Here is a 21,811-nt window from a genome sequence, read left to right on the forward strand (position 1 = left end):
GCGCCGCAACACCATGGTTGGAAGAGCACGATAGATAATTCATTCGAACTGAGTTTTGTCCAACACCACACGATAATCCACGAGAAGCAAAAGTTTCCCTTTCGCAGATAGAATGCTACGATCTTCCATTTTCTTGTTGTCCGAACCGCCGCTCCTTTGCACTGTAATTTTCCAGCCGTTTTCTCCGCGCATCGAAGATCGGATCCGATCGATCTTAGATTCTCAAGATTCTCTCGAATGCGGATTTTCAAGCGTCGTGAATCGAGGTAGATCTCTTGCTCGACGATTCTCCTATGCGCGTACCTTGATTCGTGGTAACTTTAAATCGTGTCTAAGGGGCGAGTTTCGCGACGTTCGAAGAACACTGATTGCGATTTATATCGAACAGGAGATTGTATTTCATGTCGTTTGATCCTGAACTCGGTTGATTAGGTGTCATCTTCGTCCTAGCCGAGCTATATTCGGATCTAGCGATAGAGTAGGCGAACGAATATACCTACGTGTATAGCGTCTCCGATGTATTCCAACAGGGAAATAAATATCGCGGCTGACAAACAAATAAGTCGTTGTTCGTCCATAGCTCCCTTATGTATAGCGTTGTTTGAAAGAACAGGCCATGAACTACGAGTTTCATGCATTCTCGACACGCTTAAAGTATACAAAACTTGTCGTTTGTTCGCGTCGCTTTTTCAAAGTCGCCACCGTGGACAAAAAGGCAAGTGAATAAATCGTATAAAAGATACGTTTGTTTCTGGAACGCGTCGTCCGCTGCGATAAAATCATTAACCCCTCGTCGAGAATAATCGAATAAAGCTACGGCCGCAACTGGCGTCATCGCTGGCGGACAAACAACGTGTGAAAGAATGCCAGACTCCGGCAAGCGTGTTTAAAAGGGACGGTGGGAGGGAGTGCTGATTTACATTTGTTATTAATCCAAATTGCGGGGTGAGAAACTCGGCTGGTCCTTAAATTAGATTGTGGCAATAAAAGTTACCCTTCGTTGCGAGCCGTGTAACTTGAACGTGTATAAGCGACGAGACTCGTTTCGCGAGACGAGTCGCACAGCGCATATAAATCGTCGTTGAAGAAAACAAAATTTTAAATAAAGAACGCGCCGTTTTTCTATCTTCGCGATGGCTTCGGCTTTCTTGTCGAACCAAAGAAGCCTGACTATTACGTTTAATAAATTACGTGAGTCGTAACGCATCGGCTCGATGTACGAGCAATTAGATCGAATTAATTTGCTTGATATTATCAGAGGGAGAGAATAGAAAACTCGTTGGTCTGTAACAGGTCTCTGGAATCTCTGTTATTGAAAGCACGCGGCAGTCGTTCAATTAATATCGATACAATTAGGGCGATACAATTAAAGTTCGCATTTTCTCACGTCGTCGAGCTGATCAGTCGTCGAGCGTGGTTTTTACTCGAACACTGACACCTTGACCCAAGCCGATCAATCGCAACGGCGCAAGGTACTTATTAGACTATTAGACGATACTATACGCCTGTGGTGGGCGTGCCCTAAGGAGATCTGGGATTAATTTATTAGCCGATGCAATTATCCGTTGCTCGGTGCAGCCTTCTTGCAACTACAAATTGCGCATACCTCTCAGCGTCCTGCATCAATGGTAAAATCGATGTTGATTTAAGGCAGGCAAATTCGTTACGCTGCAAAGACGAAATGTCTTGCTACCGGTCTTGAATGATCGTTTAATTGCGAGTTTATTACGCGGAACTATGCTAGGCTCGTCTTCAACTTCTGATCTCTCCATCGGGCGAGCGGTTGTTACGCTTATTGTTGTTGATGCAACGAAGATTGCGCGGAAACCGCGGTAAAGTAAATTCAAGTTTCACCGTGGTAAATGATACGAATAACTGTCTTGTGATTATAATTACATACAGACGCGTCCACAGTTGTGGAGCTACTTTTTCAAGTACCGTTGAGAGTCGACAGATTCGAAACGAACACATAGCGCATTAAAGATTTGTACGTGCAAATAGATAAAAAAATCCTTTAATAAAATATCTTTGCTTTTGATATAATTATGCCTACAAAAAATATGATAGATGTTAAACGAAGAGTAAATGAAATTATTTCACGAAAATTACCGTTTACCCTATTTCTTTGTAACTGTAACCACGCTCCTACCAAACGAAGCGTATGTAGACAGTGTATATAGCGTATATATACAAGCGGAGACATCGATGCGCGGATAGAGCGCAAGATACGTCAGTAACGTTACAATCCATTATCGTAATGATCGCTAACGGCCATTATCGTAAAGACGATCCACGGAGGAAAGCTGATAGTAAGACGACAGTGGTGTACGCGTTTCCATCCCACCGTCATCAGTTCAATTGTCACTCTTAGGAGATGGTGAGAAAGCAGCTGCCACTCGACAGGAAGTTGTCACTCGAAAACGCCATGGGCCAGCCTGATGGGCCCATAAACATTTACACCGCGGCAAATAGATAGCTACTTGTGACTCTCTGTTATTTTATTCGTGTACCGCCGCTGCCGGCGGAAGAATCAAACAGAGGGGAACCGTGGGACCTGTTTCCACTCTCTATCTAGCTGCGTGGATACGAACAAGTCCGAAGTCTTATGGGTGAGCAACCGTTGCTCGTACTAATGGCAATTTACATGAACGTCCCACGGGGCTCCGCTCGAGAGTGGCAGAACAAATAAATACGCGGCTAGAAACGATTTGATACACGCTGATCGCGAGTGATCCACGGCCTGTAGTACGCATAACTTGTCGGCATTGTGAACGGTTCGTGTTCGAACGCACGTTCATGCAACGTTGACGTATGCGCGTCTAATGCGCTCGAGAATGTGCATCAAACACGGCCACGTTGCACGCAAAACGTTTTCCTACGGTTTATTTATTTGTTCAAGCTGTTTTCGAGATGTAATCGATTAATCGCTCCCCAGGCTTAACACTGGAACGCGATACACTTTCGTATCGGCTTTAAATTTTGAGAACACGTTGCTCGCGTGCAAAGTGTTTAACAGGTTTTATGTATGTTTATTGACGAGGAATTACGCCTTTATAGGATCGTTATGTGATCGTTGCGTGCGTTGAGAGTAAGTTGAGCCTTGCATTTAGAAGAGTTACATTGGTAGAGAGCGTTAATCTGCTGTTAATCCTTGTGTAGGCAATGAAAATTTTCACAGTTTTTGAGCAATTGGATACTCGAGATACCTGACACAGCCTATTTCATCATATCTATACATATATTTCAGATATATCAGAAACATATAAATATGTTTGGGGCTTTAATGTGAAATATATAGCGAGGATTTTTTTTTAGATAATTGATATTAAAATATTTTTGGAATTTTTTATATTTATATATATTTATGACTTTAGTGTAAAATTTATTAACGAATCGTGAATTATCATAATAGAGAAAATCAGCTTTCTAGGACAGTAGGACGATCATAGTCGATCATAGTCGGGTCGATACGTAATTACATATGCATAAGGGATAAGGGACTGTGATCTCAGCCGACATGTATCTCAGATTTCGCGTTAGACGCATTAAGAATTTCGACGAGATGATATTAGAGTTGAGATAAAGCGACTACTACTTGCTCCATTGTTGAATGTAATTTAAAATTGTCGGAAGATATGAAGTATATAAAAGAAAGTTTGTTTAGAGTGCAATTCAAAAAATGCCTATTTCATGCGTTTATAACAACGAATTGATACGATCTGAGGAGATAGTCTTCAACTTTACTTCTTCGAAGTGTTTCCTACTCTACTTTTTCGAGGTATTTTATATCTGGAAATTTTCGAAATATCCTTCTAAGCATTCACGATGGTTAATTTCCCAAGATTTCTGGTTTCTCTGTATTTAAAATTCTTTCATCGAAATATAAAGATCTACAGCAATTACGCTCACGAACATTCTCAATTGCGCAAAGCTAAGATACGCTTCTATTTCAAGAATCGATCAAACGATCGACATCATCCAGACTATTTCCGATCGTATTTTTCTCTCCATCTGCCGGTCCGACGTAATTATACATTGTATCGACGTGTCTGTTAATTCAAATCGAAAACGAAGCGTGCGTACACAGCGTAACCAACGGCGACGGTTGTTCTTTCCGGCACCACATATGAATTATCTCTGTTCTAACGAGCCCCCTTATCTAGCCGAGGTATTAACTTGTCCGCATTAGCATCTGGAATTCTCATTTGAACGATCCACGTGGCTGGGACCTCGAAACAAGTATCTATCGGCATAATGCATGCGCCGTTGTAGCAAGAAGCGTGCGGCTATCGATATATCTCGGGGAGGAATGCGCCAATTCTGGCGTGTGGTGAAGCGAAGCGAATCGCCTTGGCGATCCTGCGAGTGCGATCTGCGGGATATCGCGGGGAACAACTCATAAACCACTTTCCAAGTCGTGCTCTGCCGCTTATTGTTATTCACGATAACGGAGACCTTCTTTCCAGGTTGTCCAACAAGAGTCGTGTATGCTAATACCCGGCATACCGAGATAAATTTATAGCGAATTAGATGTTTTCCCCAACGTTGGTCTTTCCGGAAGCAGTGGGAGACCTGCAGCCAGGTCGCCGGGCGTGAAAGTACAAGTGCGTCTGTCGCGCCGTGTTTCATTGTCGCATGCACGTATGAGTGAGATACGCGTGGAATGAAAACCGTGTTGCAACCGTCCATTACAGCCCGCCACGCTTTTCACCCGATAAAAGTGATAATTGATCGTTTCGATATCGAAATAACAACCTTGATCGCGATCGTTTACGCCGCAAGGGGAAAAAAAAGAACGGAAAGACATGCACAGATAATAGGTTAATCTCGATCGATTCACCGATCTCGGTTCTCATGGTCTTTCCGACTTAAGTCGATCAACCTTATCGAGACACTCTTTTTCTTCCTTTCTGTCTTTCTATCTAAAGATAACGACGAATTATTAAAATTACGACTTTCACAAGTCGACGATCGTTGCGTCGTCCTATACATACGGATACGGATGGTTGTCTGTAACGCTGATACAGCGCATCGGTTACTGAGCCACGATACCCATGTTTGCTTGGTGTCGATAATGGAACACCAGGAATTAGATTCCCAAGAACGCGATAGGTTTCGTCGAGACGGATCTTCGTCGAGTTACGTGAATAAAAAAACGAGGAAAGAAGAAGAAAGAAGAAACCTAGACACCGTAGGTTATGTAAAAGTGTTACATAAAAGTAAGCATGTACCAAGCTCGATCAATGTAGATGTCCTAATTAGCGGTCGAAGTAGTTCAACGAAGTGAAACGTCCTCGTAAATCAAGCGGCGATCTTTCCACGCCTTATCAATGAATAATGGCTATTCGCTGGCGACCTTTAATAGCTCGCGTTCCTTCTAATGTGTTGTCGCTTCAAAGTCGGATTATCGGTAGACCACCTAAATCGTTAGGCCGATATATCGTTCGTTAGAAAATTATGTATGGAAACGCGCCGCTTGTCGGGTACATTTATCCAATACTGCATGGCGGCTTAATCAATTGCCCCGGAATGCAGGCAACCGCGCATGGACTCGCAGAGCCTGATTTATCGACACTCGGTGCTGCCGTGTCCGGCGTATAGATTTCAGCTAGGGGCGCGACGAAGTGGCGGAAACAGGGAGAAGGGACGAGGATAGCGTTTCTATAGCTGGTATGGCCCAACAACGTCCCTTTCTCTGACTAGAAAATGATAGGAGGGTTGGTGCACAGGCTGGCACGTGGGCTACAATTGTCTTGTTCTCGTATGGCTTTAACAGGACAGGTTCGTATAACTTGGTCCTGATCGGGCGACACGGGGATATTTATCGGCCGGTTATCGGTGCGTACGGCTGTGAGTCGCAATGATCGAACAAGTCGGACAATGTTGACGCTCTTATGATTGAATGATCTTCTGCGGAGGCAGCGCGACTTGTAAAGTTACGTGCCAGGGAAGAAGTTAGCCTTATGCTAGGTTGGCTTGCGTGTCTGGTTGAACGAACCGAATCGATGGCTAACTCGCAGAGAGGTTTCTTCCTTATTTAAGATGCAAATTTCGCGTGAATACACCGTGTACGGAGTTACACAAAAGCGATCCGATCTTAATTTTAAATGCGTGGGAAACGGCTGTAGCAACGACGAAAGAATTGTATGGTATTCCTGTATATTGGTATAATATGTGGCATAATGCGAGGATCCTGCATTTATAATTGCGCATCAAGTACAAATTACGAATTTACTATTCTTTTGTGTTATTCTTGTACTACCCGGTATTCGATGAAATCTGTACGTTTTGTGTAAATACTGTATAAAGTAGCGATCTTAACTCTCAATTTATGGAGGAGCTTGTAGGAACACTGAAAGAATTGTATGGTACATAACATAGTAGCATGATGTAAGGATCATTTACTTGTAATTGTTCATAAAGGTCTCCATTATGAATTTCAAATTTGTAACACTGCTATGCTTGTGCTACCCCCTAATCGATTAAATCTGTAAACTTTGCGTGGTTATCATGTACAGAGTAGCATAAAAGCGATGCAATCTTAACTCCATCCCGTGGAAATTACAGATATTTCTGCCATGAGCGTATGGCTGTTGTTTGGCCATTCTCAGTTTTTCTGCTTATAAGGAAATCACATAAAACGTAGTTTTATATCATAAAAGATATACAATACAATACTTCATTCGGTTAAAATAAATTCACTTACACAAAATTTACAAGTTTCATATCATCCTTTGTGCGGATGAAAATATTACGACGGAAAGAAGGTAACTTTTAATGCACGGAGAAGCTTGTAGGATGCGAGCAACATTGTACTACATGTTTAGGCGTCAAATTTCTTAACGAGTTTCAAATTTTCTATTCAATTCTTATATTCTTACACTATCTAGTACTGAATTAAATCTGGAAATTTCGATGGATAGATATCGCCTTCTATTAGTCGGTTCCCACAGAAAATGCACTGAATCATCCCTTCGGAAGATACGAACGGTACATTCACTTCGTGCAAAGATAGTTCGGCAAGATAAATCTTAACCACGAGCAACGGCCAGTGTTGTCATTTCTATAAAACGCAATTTCTATAACGAGCTTAGAAGTCGCAAATTACGGATCTCGTTTTACTATCGCGTCGAGGGAAGAATCTTCGTTGTTAGCATGGGTGCGTAATGCTTGTCCTTGATGCGTACGTTTTGAGGTAGCTCTGCGAAATCGATAGTGATCGGGCAGAGAAGGCATGCGACTACAGCCGCTTTTATGGATCCCGCTTGCCATTCTCGTGACACACAGCCAACGAAACGATGAAAGAAGGGAAATAGAGAGATCCGATAAGCCGTCCGGCGTCCACGAGGTAGACGACAGACCAATTATGTTGCCGGCGTGAAACTCGCTTCGCCTCTCGCGTTATGTTCACGCACGAACGTGTGCGTTGCTCGCAACTACGGAGAAATCGGGAATTTATCGGGACATTAACATGATATTTCTCGTCCATTTCAACTTATACGCGAGAAGAGAATGGAGAATCTTGCAACGAGTCGAAGGGAATTGTTGTGTCTTTTACATACAGCCGCATCCTCGAGGCCCTTTCCTTCTCGAATTTCTGACACGAACGACCAGTGCCCTCCAGATACGCGCTTGATCGTCCGGGAGATCGGCTCGGTTGCGCCGTTGGCGACCTTCCGAACGAATTCTCTCAGTTCCCGAGTTAGGAAGAAGAAAAATTTCCGACGAGCTTGGAAGAGTAGACGGCAGAAGAAGGAAGCGTAGCGTCGTAATTTCGTGCAACAACCTCGTAAAAATAAGGTCACACGACGCGGGGATAATATTAAACGAGCTCCTACGCCAGTGAGCGTTGATATGCGCGTGCATTAGCATAAGCCTGGTATGCGAGATAGTCACGCGTAGGCGTGTGTAGATACGAGCGGACGATGTGTAAAAAAGTGGAAAGAGAGTAAAAAGAATGCCGACAGGCTGGGAAGGGAAGCACGGTGGTTTGAAGAAGAGAAAGAGAGAAAAGAAGCTAAGGAACGCAAAGACGATGGTAAAGAGGAAAAGAATGGCGAGGAACGAAATCACATAGGTGTCAGCGCGTGCTGGTCGCCGAGATACGCGCGTCTGCAACGGAGATAGGAATGTTGAATTTGGAGCAGAACGTATGCAAACGAGGCGATAGGAAAGAGGGAAGAAACGTTAGACGACGAAGAAAATGACCGGTGCACGGTGTATGAACGACACCCTGTAGTTTAAAAGTGGAAACATAGGATCGTCGGTATGTCGCAATCGTTAAACTGGAATATGAACGAACGATTTCGACGTTCGTGCTTGACACGATCGTTGTTAATAAAGACTGCTGTTGCTGTTTGCACGCTGTTGCAAACGCGTCGCGTGTCTCTGGTTGCAAGGGTAAACTCATCTAAACGCTACGCGGGTAAACTGGTATCGATAAAGCGAGAACCGTAGCCGCGTAAAGATAAGGTACTCGAGATAAGGCAACTTCGCGATTTAAGCACTCCTGCTGCCGTTGGCACGGATCTTCTCGGCGAGAAAGGCAAAGAACTTTACGCCACGATTCATTTATATTACCATCGGTGCCTCTTTAATGATCGACGATAAAGCCGCCTTGCTCAACAGCCCCCTTTTTTCAGATTACTTTTTTCGATAAACTCGTCGAAAACCATTCGAAGATTCGCGGCTATTCTCTCTTGCGTAATACTCTTAGAGAGTCGAGATTTCACGGTGTTCAGCCGACAGTTTTCACAGATTTTACAAAGACGCTCCGAGCATAGTAGAAGATATTTATATGGGAGATCAAGGTGGATCTCGTATCGATGCTCGTTGAAGGGTAGCATTTTATTACATGATCGGGATAACTTTGAGCTGCGACACGCGGTCAATTTCGGTTTTAACTCAAGTATAACCGAACGATCTACGTTACGCTGTTTATCAGGACACTTACAGAAAAACGAAGTGGAATCTGTTAGTTCATTTGGAAATCATCAAACTTCGTTTGAAACTTTAGATTGTAAAGATCACGTATGCTCAGTATCAACAATTATGTATTTAATAAATATTTTTATTCATTCTATCTCACGAATATTGTTTTAGTTAATTTCGATATTCATATAATTCTGTTCTGATATACTGCTATGTTTTATATGGCGTTACTTGATCATTTCCTACAATATAAATGATTTCATAAAGCAGATTTAAATTTTGGGCCATTTGAGTTGTCTCAAAATTCTTTCAACTAAATTTATAGGAAACACTGTACAGTTATGTCTACGTATAATTATCAATTCGCTATTATTTTCTAAAACTGTCGCAAACAGCTTCCATAATTTCTCATCGTATGTTAATTGTTTCTCTAGCGATCTAGATCAATTATCACGTTCAATACAAAATTAACAACATTTGTTAATAATCCCATGAATAAGGGTGTATCTCGCGTTAAAGCTCCGGGTCGTTGGTATTCATAGGTATTCGTCACGAGAACGCGGTAACGAACGAGGCCGCGAACAATGTACGAAGTTTTCTAAATCCGCTTGTAGAAAAAAGTAACCGCGAGAACAAGGTATCATTAATTATATGACTGTGTCCGGGCATGTTGGAATGCATATACATTAGCATAAAACCAATACACGAGATAGCCGAGTGTAGGTGTATCCAAGTGTCTAAGGCATATGAGAACCGGCCTGCGGGAAGAGAAGAAGGAAAAAATGAGGAAAATGAAGAAGGAGATACCGAGGCACTAGAAAAGAGACACGCGAAAAGGGAGGGGAAGGAAGAAGAAAAGCGAGCATATAAGGAAAGCGGCCCCTAGATACCACGGATGCTCTATAATCCAAGCAGATAAACGACGTAGAACGTAGCAGGCTATCGTTTGCTTTTTACAAGGAGACACCGCCGGAGCAGCGAGTCGCATAGGCGCGTGTACCCTGCTGTGTGTTTGAACGCGTTTATCAGCCGGCGCGGCGGCTGACAAAATCCTCCTGATAAAGTGGAAATTTTAGCCAACCGTGGTGTTGGATAATGCGAGGAATCGGCTGACATCGTGACTCGTTGCGTTAGCGTTACGATTGGCTCGAGTTTTATGGTGAAATGCCAAACGTGTATTTTACGGATGTTTCGATAACTGTCTGCTACACGTTATGCAACTGCCGCATTGTGTAATCAAGTTCCAGGTCGAAGTTTTTCGAGTGGAAATTTCGTGTGGTAGTATTTCTACGTGATAATCGACGCGTGAATTCTTTCGATTACGTTGCTGCAGTACGGACAAAATGTTTCTACAAGTTAATATCTTTGTTGGGCGCTCTGTTTAGGACATGCAGCAACGAGGATAAGCATTGTTGCTTCAACGAGGACGCGGCATAAGGGAGGAGCAATGTCTCGTTTCCATCGGAATTATTTCGATCGTAGCTGTGGAGATAGCTACGACGGGACCAGTAAAACGTGATCGACTCGAAAATCCAACAAACCATGCAGGTGATCCAGCTACCTCTGAATGTTGTAGTCATGGCGTTATTAATTGCGCTGTTACGCCAATGTACCTTGGAACTTACATGCATTAGCATACGTTTGGTATGCGAGGTAGTGGTGCGTAGGTGTATATAGATAGAGGAACGCGATGCGCAAAAATGGCAATAGTGGTGGCGTGGAATGAAAAAAGAAGATGGAGGGCACGTCGATGAATAACGTGCTGGTGAAAAAGGTACACGAGAAGACAAAAAACAGAAAAACATCGCATGCTATCGACGATATCGTTCGCGTTCCTATTCGCCGCTGTTGGAAATGAATTTCGTAGAGGCATTTAGAGACACGCGGAACGACAACAGCGAACGATACTTAGGTAGCACATGGTAGCGCGTAAGAGCATGGAATACGCCGCCTGACTTCCTTGGAACTCGAATACTTGCACAAAGGAACGCGGTAAAGCGGTGCCGATAATGCAAGAACCATAGTTGCGTAAAGATAAAGCCGGTGAGATACGTTGCTCTCCTCGATTTAAACGTATACTAGCGCGATGCACAACCAAACGTTAACGCCACATCCAATTTGCATTATCATCCGCTTCCGCTAACGACACGAGATACAACCGCGTGGCATAGCAGTTCTGTTTATTTGCAACGGTGTACGCGCGTCCATTCCAGCTATGGGCATCGAACGTTCTCTTGATCAGCGATATAATCGACGCATGTCGCTGATGCGTCCGATTCGAGTTTCATTAGCATTCGAAATAAATCGTTCTGTAATTAATCGGTACGATTAGAACAGGTCTTGGTCGTTGTATGTAACAACTTGGTTTGCAAAGGACGAAGGAGTAGGTAAAAATTGAGGGTAATCATGGTTAGAAGCTTGAGAATGTACTTACCAAGGCAAGTTATCGCGTGATCGGCCGGCGGTCGTAGGACATTCCGAGCCCAGGCTGCCCTCAAGACCTCGAGGGCACAGGGTGGTCCACCGACCATCAGCACCCCAGGTGACACGTGACCCTTGTACCTGAGTTGTCGGGTTGCGTCCACCAAGGCTGCGTTCCACCAGCATTTGGAGTTCGCCTCCAAAAAGCTCTGAAACAGTTTGAATCACAATTACATATATATTTCATTTCTTTAGCCGTGTTCACAAAAATAATTCTAATATAAAAATAACAATATAAAAATAAATCTACACAAACATCGGCAATCTGATAATCATAATTCTCTTTGACGTTGCGTAACAGATGGTCCGCAAATGTAAATTTCGCCAAATTGTCGACTACAGTGCCATAAAGGTGAATCCTCCATTACCGAGATGGCGGTCGTACGAAAGATAGAATCTTAGGATTCATCCTGTAAAATACGGTCGGGCAGTTAAGTGTTTAGTGCCACGGGGCTGGCTGGCGTTCACCCTTCTCACAAACTCCGAAACTGTGCCACCCTCGTAGTTTTCCCCGGTTCCCCATGTAGTTACGGTCCGTATATATAGGCGTAAGCCATGATGGGGGTCGAATAAGCCAGACAGTACGTACTCATAAACGAATGGCCCCGCAGGATTTTCACCGACGATTGCCCTTTTCCCTTCTTTTCTTCTCTGTCTCGCTACGTGATCAATGAACTTTGTTCTCCCTCTGTGCTTCACGATAAACCATGAAATTAGAGAGAAGTGGACGAATCGATTGGTCGATTCACGGGCTACTATGATTCATTGCGGCCTTTGTGCGGATGGAATACAACGCATTATGCTTTTGTTCATTTCATGATGTTCGTCTCTCTATTCGAGATGGAAGGAGGAGTCACACGTGACCCGTAAATCATGCAGCTTTGATGTTGCTCTTGTCGTCAAGGTGTTTCAAAGGATGATAGTTAGATATTTGGAACGAAAGTTTTTCTCGCTACGACTTTTCTTAAATAATGGTAATAGATAGTAATAGTAAGAGCAAGTAAATAAATGATAAATCGGTAATTAGTCACGTTGAATGAGCATAATGTTGCACGCGTTTATGTTTATATAATGAGTTAGAAAGTTAAGTCTTTTCTTATGCAATGTATTATGCTGAGATTAGAAAGACTCGTTTAGAGGTAAGAGAGGATCGTTGTTAAAAGATTCGTTTCTTTCTTCAGAAAGGTTGAGATAAGGAAACATAGCTGTTTTCGTTTCGTGACCACGGTTATTGCTCTGTTCACGACTTAATATATCGCAAGAATACGTTTCTCGTGGTTATCGCAAATTGCGATATTTTTCTCGTCGCTTATCCATTGCTACTTCCTCTCTCTACTTACTTTCTTCGGCATTAATCACGCGTTTCTTTTGATTTTAGTGTACTTTCTCGCGTTGTAACCTTGCTCAAATTCTATTTGCAACTAGTTTAATTGCAGGACTGTCATACCGTGCATGAAGCTATAATTCGAATTTTTAATTTTTATTATGTTTGAGAAATTTATAACTACGGGAAATCGTAGAAACTAAAGACAACTTGCTCGAGTATGAAATATATTTATTGTGCAAACACATATCCTTGATTAACTTCGCAGTACAGTCCACGTGTCTTAAAATGGTGTTTGAATATGTCGATAAATCTTCAAACTTGATTTTCTTGAAGATGAGGTTTCAAACGAAAAGACTTTATCGTCAATATTCGATTTATTTTCATTTATAGGATAATTTATAACTAATAACTCCTGTCGATCGCCAATTCTGTCAAATCAGAAACTGGCTGAGTTCTACTATAAGTACGTATTTAATATTCGATTTTCTTAAGAAAGGATTATATGAAAAAGTGTTATCCTATATATTCGATTTACCTTACGTGATCGTCGATTTAAATCTGGTCTTTCGGTTTCTTGTTCTTTAAAGCCAGTCACTTTTAATAATACTGTTTACTATATCCGATGCCAACAATCTCACTACCAATTTAGTGCTGTGCACTCGTGAAACGTTTTCTCCACAAATTTTTTTGTATTCCCGTTTTCCTTTTGCGCATTCAACGCAGCTCCTATATTGGAGGACCTTCGATAGGGTCTGACTCGCTGCACCTGACAGGACATTTTTCACTTGGAGCCCCGATTGAAAGCGTTCAACGAGCTCCTCCCCGAAACGTCGCGAATAATCCGACCGTGTATCGACCGTAATGGCACTTGTGCTCTCGGAGCGTGACTTTTCGCTAACGATATCCAATTCGGGCTAAAAATCATTCCCGTGCGTCGAAAATAAGATATTTCTGAATGAAATGACTGATACTTTCAAAAATTAAGTTATCGTAGAATTCCAATAATCCAGTGTGCTCGATACTTTGGCAATGTTGAGTTATAAAATTGGCTGAATTATTGAACTATATCTGCGATACCGTAAAGACGTTTAATAATCTAATTATATTATTAGATTTATTATACTATATTATATATTGTAGTATCGTGGACAAAAGGCCTAAGAGGTATCGGGCGAATTATAAACAAGCGGTTGCGGAACATGTGCGTGTGGGGCTAAGACAAAAGACGTGAGGCTAAGACAAAAGACAAGGGATTGCTAAGGGACAAAGACAAATTAACAGTCAGTGTTAGTTGAGAAGCCAGAGAGTGTGAATCGAGAAGTCAGGGAGATAATGTTGCTAGCGTTGTCGAGAGAGTGTGGTCCGCGTGAGAGAGAGAGAGAGAGAGAGAGAGAGCGTTGGATCCGTGGTGACGAGAGTTGCAAATTAACTATCTAGTTGTCTTAATTATAATACGTTATTGTGATTAGTTCACGTTAAGCAACCATCGTTTCCTGTTTAACCAACATATATTTAATTCATTTATTGTAAATAAACTAATTGTAGTAAAGATCCTACAATATTATATATTATATATTATATTATTAGATTATCAAATATAAAACATATAAATACGTATTTTAACTTTCTTAATTTATGTCCATCGTTCGAGTATTATCGACGATAGATGACGGTATACGATTATGGTCGTTACTATCGAAATTCTAGCGTATAACGAAGACATTTTGAACAATTAATTTCTTTAATTTTCATTAGAATTTCAAACAGAAGAAATCCATCTTGTATGAAGACTTAATTAATTAAAAACTTCCTTTGCATTTGCATTATTAAAATGGAAATTGGAATAAATAATTCGGTGGATGTCAAGCTCTAGAAACTTTCAGCTTGGCAAGATATCGGTGCTCGAATCGCGGAAACGAAAGATATTCTTCCGAGCGAGTCTCAAAATGCAACGAGAATACTTTTCAAGTATACACGCGTAAACAGGAAAGTAGTTATCCTTTATAACATCCCTTAAAGCATACTCGAGTTCCTTAGTACTCTGATCGTCCCAATTCGAAATGCGCAGTACGATCCCCGCGATGGGAATTTCGCGTTGCTCGACTGCACAGCCACAAAACGAGAGAGTTTCGTGCTGTTCTCGATTCGATTTACTACATATAATTCGTCGCAGCAGGAAGGTTCCCTCGTTCGGAAGTAAAGATTGGCCAATAACAGCTCTGTTCGATTTCCAATCGGTGAAAATAGTTACGCATTATCTGTGAATTCTTTTGGATGATTTTCCGCTAGTAGAAGACGAGATAATGGTCCATTTAAGGAATAATTGTAATAACACCAAACTATGGGGTGATATGTTTAGTGCAAATCATTGTTTACAAGTTTAAATCGTTAAAGTTACGATTGCGTAAAGAAATAATCATTTGGATATTAATCATTTAACAGTAAGATTACCAACGATCGAAGTATAAAATTTTTCGTAAAAAGGATTAAATTGAAAGGTATATGGACATAATCGCAATACAAGCCACGTGAGCGAATCGTAGGTAGTAACATTTCAGCTTTTATTAAGACGTTACTTAACGCGGTGATTTAACAGATTTATCCGTGTCAAGGTGCCTTCAAGGATGACGACGGATCTCGCAATTCTTCGATGCAGTTTTGACCAATCTCGGGGAATTGCTATCGTTTGATCGCTTTTGTGTTTCGGCAGGTGAAACTCCCTCGATTACGTCAAACTTTCTTTTGTCGACGGTCGTTGATTCGTATCTCACGCGGACGCATAACGTCGACCACATCGATTTCACGAGATCGTTTCTTTCACGAATTCTTCTCGAAACGAGACCTCTTCCTATGGTTTGCAACCTCAGTCTTTTTGGTCCATTGCGTACAAGAAAGAAAGCGGTTTCTCAGTTTTAAGTCTGTTGTTCCCATTCTTCAATATTCCAACAGATACGAACATACGCGAATTTCATTATCGCCATCATTGAGAATGTTTCTTATTAATTTGGGTGCTACAAAATTCGTTACAAAATTCTTTAATATCACGAGAATAGCCAAATTCCTCCCAATAAAAATTTAAATAAAAAATATTACCATAAAGTAAGTACCAAACTACTTTGAAATCACTTTTAACAATTAGTTCGTGCAATAAATTTCCAAGATTCTTCCGACAAATCGTTCCATGCGCACAGAATGCGGAAAGGAATTTTCAAGGGCAGTATTCGCGTCGCATAAATTCACCGCGATGGAAAAACGTGCGTCTGGGAACGATGCATGAAGAAAGCGGTCGAAGACCGTGTAAACAGTACATAAACTTGATCGTTGTTCTTCTTGAGCGACCATTACTTACGATAACACCAGGAAGAATGAAAAGAACTATGAGAGGGAGCCGCGGCATGCTTGAAAATACTGCTAACCATCGTATAATGTGATACCTATACCAAGAAAGAAATATCAGCGGAATACATTGTTGGAAAAGTTAAAGATACGAGAATGTGGAGACTGTTGATACATAATATGCAAAAATATGTAAAATATTCAAAATAGACTCGCTATAATATTTCGTAGATAAAATAAATTTCTACTCAGATACCAGTTCTTTCATAATGTTTACAAAAATGAGAATTTAACTACATAAATACCCGTAGTCTAGTAATCACGATTAAAGGTGATTTTTTGTGTGTACTTTTTAACTTTAATAATTCTGATTTTACATGAAGTTTTCTGTATGTAATATGAGTTCGAAGGAATGCGATTTTTCTAACGTGACATTTTTTTAAACACTGATTGACACGTTATATGAGAGTTACCTGTGAATAGCGCATAAAGAAAGAGAAAGAGAGAGAGACAGACAGACAGAGAGAAATAAAGGGATAAGCGGGAGAGAGGTGGAAACTGAGAGAACTCTTGTAATAGCGTTGCTAATCGGCTCGCTGTTCCTGGTGCACGTTACGTTTATATTGCTATTTCTTTGCCGACAATGAACTTGCGGCAATTCACTCTACAGGGTATACGGTCGTTGGCTGCCCACTAATTATTATGCAATATGCTAGCCATGCTCTCGCGAGCATGCTTATCCTTTTAGAGGCTCGGCTACGCGAGGCCGAATAAGAACTCGCGACGAGTCGAAGAAACAAATGTTTCGAGGAAGTCGACCTCGGATTAGACAATCGAAACTATCGAAACCTACAACCAATAGATTGTTAGTAGAATGACGGAGAACTCCAGAGAAGATAGATGATAGAAGGTCAAAAGGATGAACAGGAGAAAATGAAAGATTAACAACGATTCGTGTGATTTCGGTAATCGAGGGTAATGGTGATGGACGGCAGAGCCGGAAGAAAGTAGGTTTATCCCTGTTACGAACATCGAATTTTATGGTCGAGTTTGTGTTCCACTTTTACCCTTTTTCAATGGTGTAACACAAACTTCAGAATGAAACTAGAATGCACTCAAAGTTACAACGAAACTTACCAAGTCTTTCAACGATGGAAAGATACGATCGAGTTGAAAAATAAGCGAAATCAAGAACATACAGAGTTTTAAACAGATCTAACTGTGTAAGAAAAGTAAAAATGTACACTTCATTCATGGTACGTGTGAAATTATGCGAAGTCATTGGAAACCGAGATTTACATTTAAATACGGATGAAAAATTAATTTACATAAAATTTCATAAAGGTAGTGCGTTGGAAACATTTTTTCCCCATTTGATTCGATCAAGGAGAGCCTGTCTTTTCATTGAAATATGGAAAGTCGATATCGACGGAAGATCGAAGCATTTTGTCGGCTCTCAATCGCTTGATAGGCCTTCGGATCTGGTTGCCGTCGAATTTTAATCAGTAGCCCCACAGTGCCTGTGTGGGCACGCGGCTCGCGAACATAAATCACGATAACATAATTTATATGCTAATACCGCGAGTGCAGCGTGCGCGTTTGCGCGGACGCAATGCAGAGCGAAGGGTTTAACTGGGTATAACTACGTATCCGGCTACTACATAGGCGTCGACTTTCGTCGACTGTGTTGTCCTTTTATCGACAAACTCTGACATAAGATTAACTTAAACCTTCATATCTACTATTTCTATCGTTTAATCATATTTAATCATTCCCTTTTCATAAATAGATATTAAGCACTCTAAACCTGTATTAAATTCTCCATCTGTAAATAATAAATGTCCGAGGTGTATTCTTTTTTAATTGAACAAGTCTATTCATGTTCATTTATTTCGCAGATATTTAAGATTAACCCAAATTAACTTTGAAACGTCACACGTACAGCGTGGTTTATAATTTTTCAAACATTTTATACTTTACCTCACTCGTTCTATGAGAATCAAGTAAGAATTCCTTGCTGTTTTTAACACATACGTTTAGAACAAGGAACACTATTTTGTTTATATTATCGGTTAGAAATTGTACACGGTTTAATCTCAACTTATTGAAGAAGTATCAGGTGAAAATATTAATACGATGCTGGTAGCGAGTATGTTAATTTCTCACATGGATTTACGATATAATAGCGCATCATCGGGAAATATTTCTCGATGGACGCCAATGGTGAGCCAGGGTTGCCGGCAATGTCGTCGTTCTATGTCATCGTAAACTTGAAACTGGGGCTGGGGGGCCAGATGCCATGGAACGGGAAGGGAGCACGCCGCGAGGCGGACGAAGGGAAAACAGGGGATAGGTCTCGTTCATTTTTTTGCAATTAAATTGGCAAACAAATAAAGGAAGACGCGCCTGCGAGGTGAATGGGCATCCTGCGGATAAACGAGTTCTCGCGCTGCGGATAGAAGTCTCCGCGTCTGTTCACGGTGCACGGCTGCACGACATGCTGATTTACGAAGTCAACGACATAGGCGACGATCGAGACGACGAAGTAAGCCAAGGATCGTTTTGATATCATATTTGGAAAAACGTCCAGTCGTATCCTTGTATTATCGAAATAAACAACTTCGTAGAATTTTTTTCTATATGACTGTTATGGAATAGTCACGTTTCAACTTTTGAATAAATCGTCCGATGGAGTGATGCATTACGCCGGCACGGGCGTGTAATCTTAATCATCGAGAGAACCTAGACGTATCATAGTCAATGTGGTACTTGAACGTTGTTCAAGGGTGTATCGAGAATGGTTCTTTTTTCTTAATTAATATCTTTGAGGCAGTCGTAGCTGCATAAGCGCCTTCTCTCCCATCTATCATTTCTTCATTTTCGTTTCTTGCCCTTGGTTCTGTTGATCGTTTATCGTTGTACGTGTAACGGTCGGATTAGACGAAGTGGATGTACGTGTGACTCGTTGAGCGTACACGATCGGAAGCCAGAAGCCTGAACGGCATATTAAGAAGCGCGTTGCAGTCGCGCGATTTGATTAATGCACTTGGAAATTGTATGTTTGATGAAGAAATTTGCTGGCAATTACCCGCTACTTTTTAATCCTGCGGCTGTGTTCCGTCGACGATAGAAGGAGACAGACGCGCGTTACCGGCCGAGGGAACGTTTGAAAGTTCTCTTAAACGGTCCCGTCTGTTTACCCGGTTTATTTCGCTTTCTTGTGCCGAGTTAAAAACGCTGGTCTTCGCGGTTAATCGAGAGTACTCAAACAAAAAAAAAAAAAAAAAAAGAAAAAGAAAAAAGAACTGGCGCGAAGTGAAATGCAATAAAACGGAACGATTTTCCGGGCGATATAGCTTCCTCCTCGATTATTTTTCACTGCAGCTGCTCTCGTAGAGAAGTCAAAGATCATTCTGTCTATTTAAAAATCCCACAGTCAGAAATATTGAAAACACGCGATCCAAATATTTTGACGATCATTCCAGTCGATAGAAAATGTTTGTAATCAAATATCGAAGTCTCGGCTGTTGAGATTGTAAAAAGGTGAATATAACAAACCGGTATCCTTGGTTACACTGCGGTTATGGGCGGAGAAGGCCGGCACAAAGCACGGTGTTTTTGCGGCGGTGCTCGTGGCAGAAATCGCCATGCGGATGGAAAGTGTCCGCTCGATTGCTGCATCGACCATCCTCAAGGTAACGTGATCAATGTATCGTAATAACGGTCATTTAAGGACAGATCGCTGCTATTCGTACAGCCTCGTAGCGAAACTCAACTGGGATCTATGGAGGAAATAGAGGCAAGGTAAATATCGTCCACCATATATTTTTTGCCAACAAGGATGTACCGGATCTAGGAAGGAAATAAAATCCTAATTACAAACTACGCATCGTCGCGTAAACAGAACTGCCACTTAAATAGACTTGGTTCGAAAATGTCCTTTTCATGGTCCATGCACATTGTTGCTCGGTGTTTATGCAAATCAGTTCGTTCAAACGTGGGCCGGTCTCGTTCTACGCGGCCTCCGGAACCAAAATCCTCGTGGATGTACCCGTATGCTCGACGTCTACGCCGACTGGTTGCGTTAGTGCTGGTATTTCAAGTAATACGTACATACCAGACGTAATAACGGTAATTCGAAAGGAACACAGCAATTTGCATTTCTTTGAAATCCGTTACGGGGTTTAGAAAACGTACGTGTTCGTTATTTTCGACTATCTGACACATTCCTCTTGCGATATTCACGCTATACTTTTTCGAAACGAATTAAACAGGCGATCTGAACACATCGAGATCTATGGAATCATCGTGTTCCTTCTTCTTCTTCGTTTGGTTCTTCTGGCACAGCTTGCGCAAAGCTCGCTCAGATATATGCAGCCCATTGTATTGTTCGCCAGCAGAGAGAGGCATTATTGCTCAAACTGACACTAGGACGGAAGAGAGGGTACGGGATTCACGATGTATCAGTATGAACGGATCCTAAATCGCCGTAGGGCTGCGAGCTGGCCCCAGCTCAGCGGTAATGCAGCGTAAGCGACCAAAGGAGTTCCTACGGCTTGAAGAGGGCGTCGCTTATCTTTATGCATATTTCACGGCGTTTTGCGTCGGGCGAATGCTCGCGCGGAAACGAGGAACTCGGCCGCGTGTGTATTGCATCTTTATGACTTACCCGCCATAGAAACCCTTTCCGGCGAGATGCAACGTGCACGTGCGCGTGCGCCCATGCTCAAGCTCCAACATGGCCAGTCATACACGCGTTTCAACCGGCGATACTTGCTCTACCAGTTACCAAGAATACTATTTCCAAGATTGAGCAGGAACTGTTGGCGGTCTAACGAGGTCTGTTCCCGGGGAAATTATCATCTTATCGTTTCACTCAGGATCAGGTGGATCGTACAGTTTCAATGATTTTAGCGATTGTGATGCATTCGGGTTTGTTCTTGTATCATGGAAGAGTAGTATGTCGGTGATTATTATTCGTAACCGATGTATGACTTCTATCGTAATGTTATTCTAATCTTTGGTTTTAACAACCATCAGGTAAATAGGGGAAATTTCACTTTTCAGTTTCTTTCCTCTGAATATTTATTTCTATCGGGAAATATCTTTGACTTGACGCACGATTGTATCGTACTGGAAACGCTGATAGATATCTCAAAATTTCTCTAAATTTTTTCGATAATTAGAATCGCTAAAACTGAGGAATTGAGAATTTCAAATTTCAAATACTCGAATCCGAAATTAAGAATCTGAAAGTCTTGCACGTTGAAGATTCGGTACGTTCCAAATATAGAAGGATGAACATGCTGGCCATCACTGCGCGAGAGTAATTGCGAAAATGCCTTTCATAGGAGTAATTCAACCATCAAGGCCCACCTGTCGCAACACTTCGAAGAATTCAATTTCTTCGTGTACTACCAACTCAGATCGCGAATACATATACCTTCACTCGTACAGAGTGACTGCCAATTTCGAATTTGAGACTTCCCTATATGGACTGTTAATGGAATAATTTTCATGACTGTTTGGATGCTTAGTTTGGAAGTTTCTCTGGAATCGTCTACGTAGCATCCGTTATAGACGGAATTACGTATTTCAGATGCAAGGCACATATGGAATGTGATCTACGCGCGTCTTGCATGTATAATACGGCATGCGGTACTATTGCGCAATGCTTATGTATATTATCTTGTTTCTAGCTGGTATCAGTGATAGCACTGAGCATCTATCATGCGT

At 41.7% G+C, this 21,811-nt stretch overlaps 1 protein-coding gene and 1 long non-coding RNA gene across 3 annotated transcripts in view; one reads left to right on the forward strand and one right to left on the reverse strand.

Moving 5' to 3' along the window:
- The window catches only part of LOC117157793 (uncharacterized), a 130,768-nt gene that overhangs the window by 32,073 nt on the left and 76,884 nt on the right, over positions 1-21,811 (forward strand). The window lies entirely within an intron of this gene.
- Positions 1-21,811, reverse strand: part of knockout (Stork-head domain-containing protein knockout) — a 111,456-nt gene that overhangs the window by 28,624 nt on the left and 61,021 nt on the right. For both annotated transcript variants that reach the window (XM_033336055.2, XM_033336054.2), the window contains exon 3: positions 11,366-11,561. In XM_033336055.2, coding sequence (XP_033191946.2) covers positions 11,366-11,561 — 196 coding nt within the window. The remainder of the gene's footprint in view (positions 1-11,365; positions 11,562-21,811) is intronic.

This window comes from Bombus vancouverensis, chromosome 10, assembly GCF_051014615.1.
Source record: "Bombus vancouverensis nearcticus chromosome 10, iyBomVanc1_principal, whole genome shotgun sequence".
Taxonomy (NCBI): domain Eukaryota; kingdom Metazoa; phylum Arthropoda; class Insecta; order Hymenoptera; family Apidae; genus Bombus; species Bombus vancouverensis.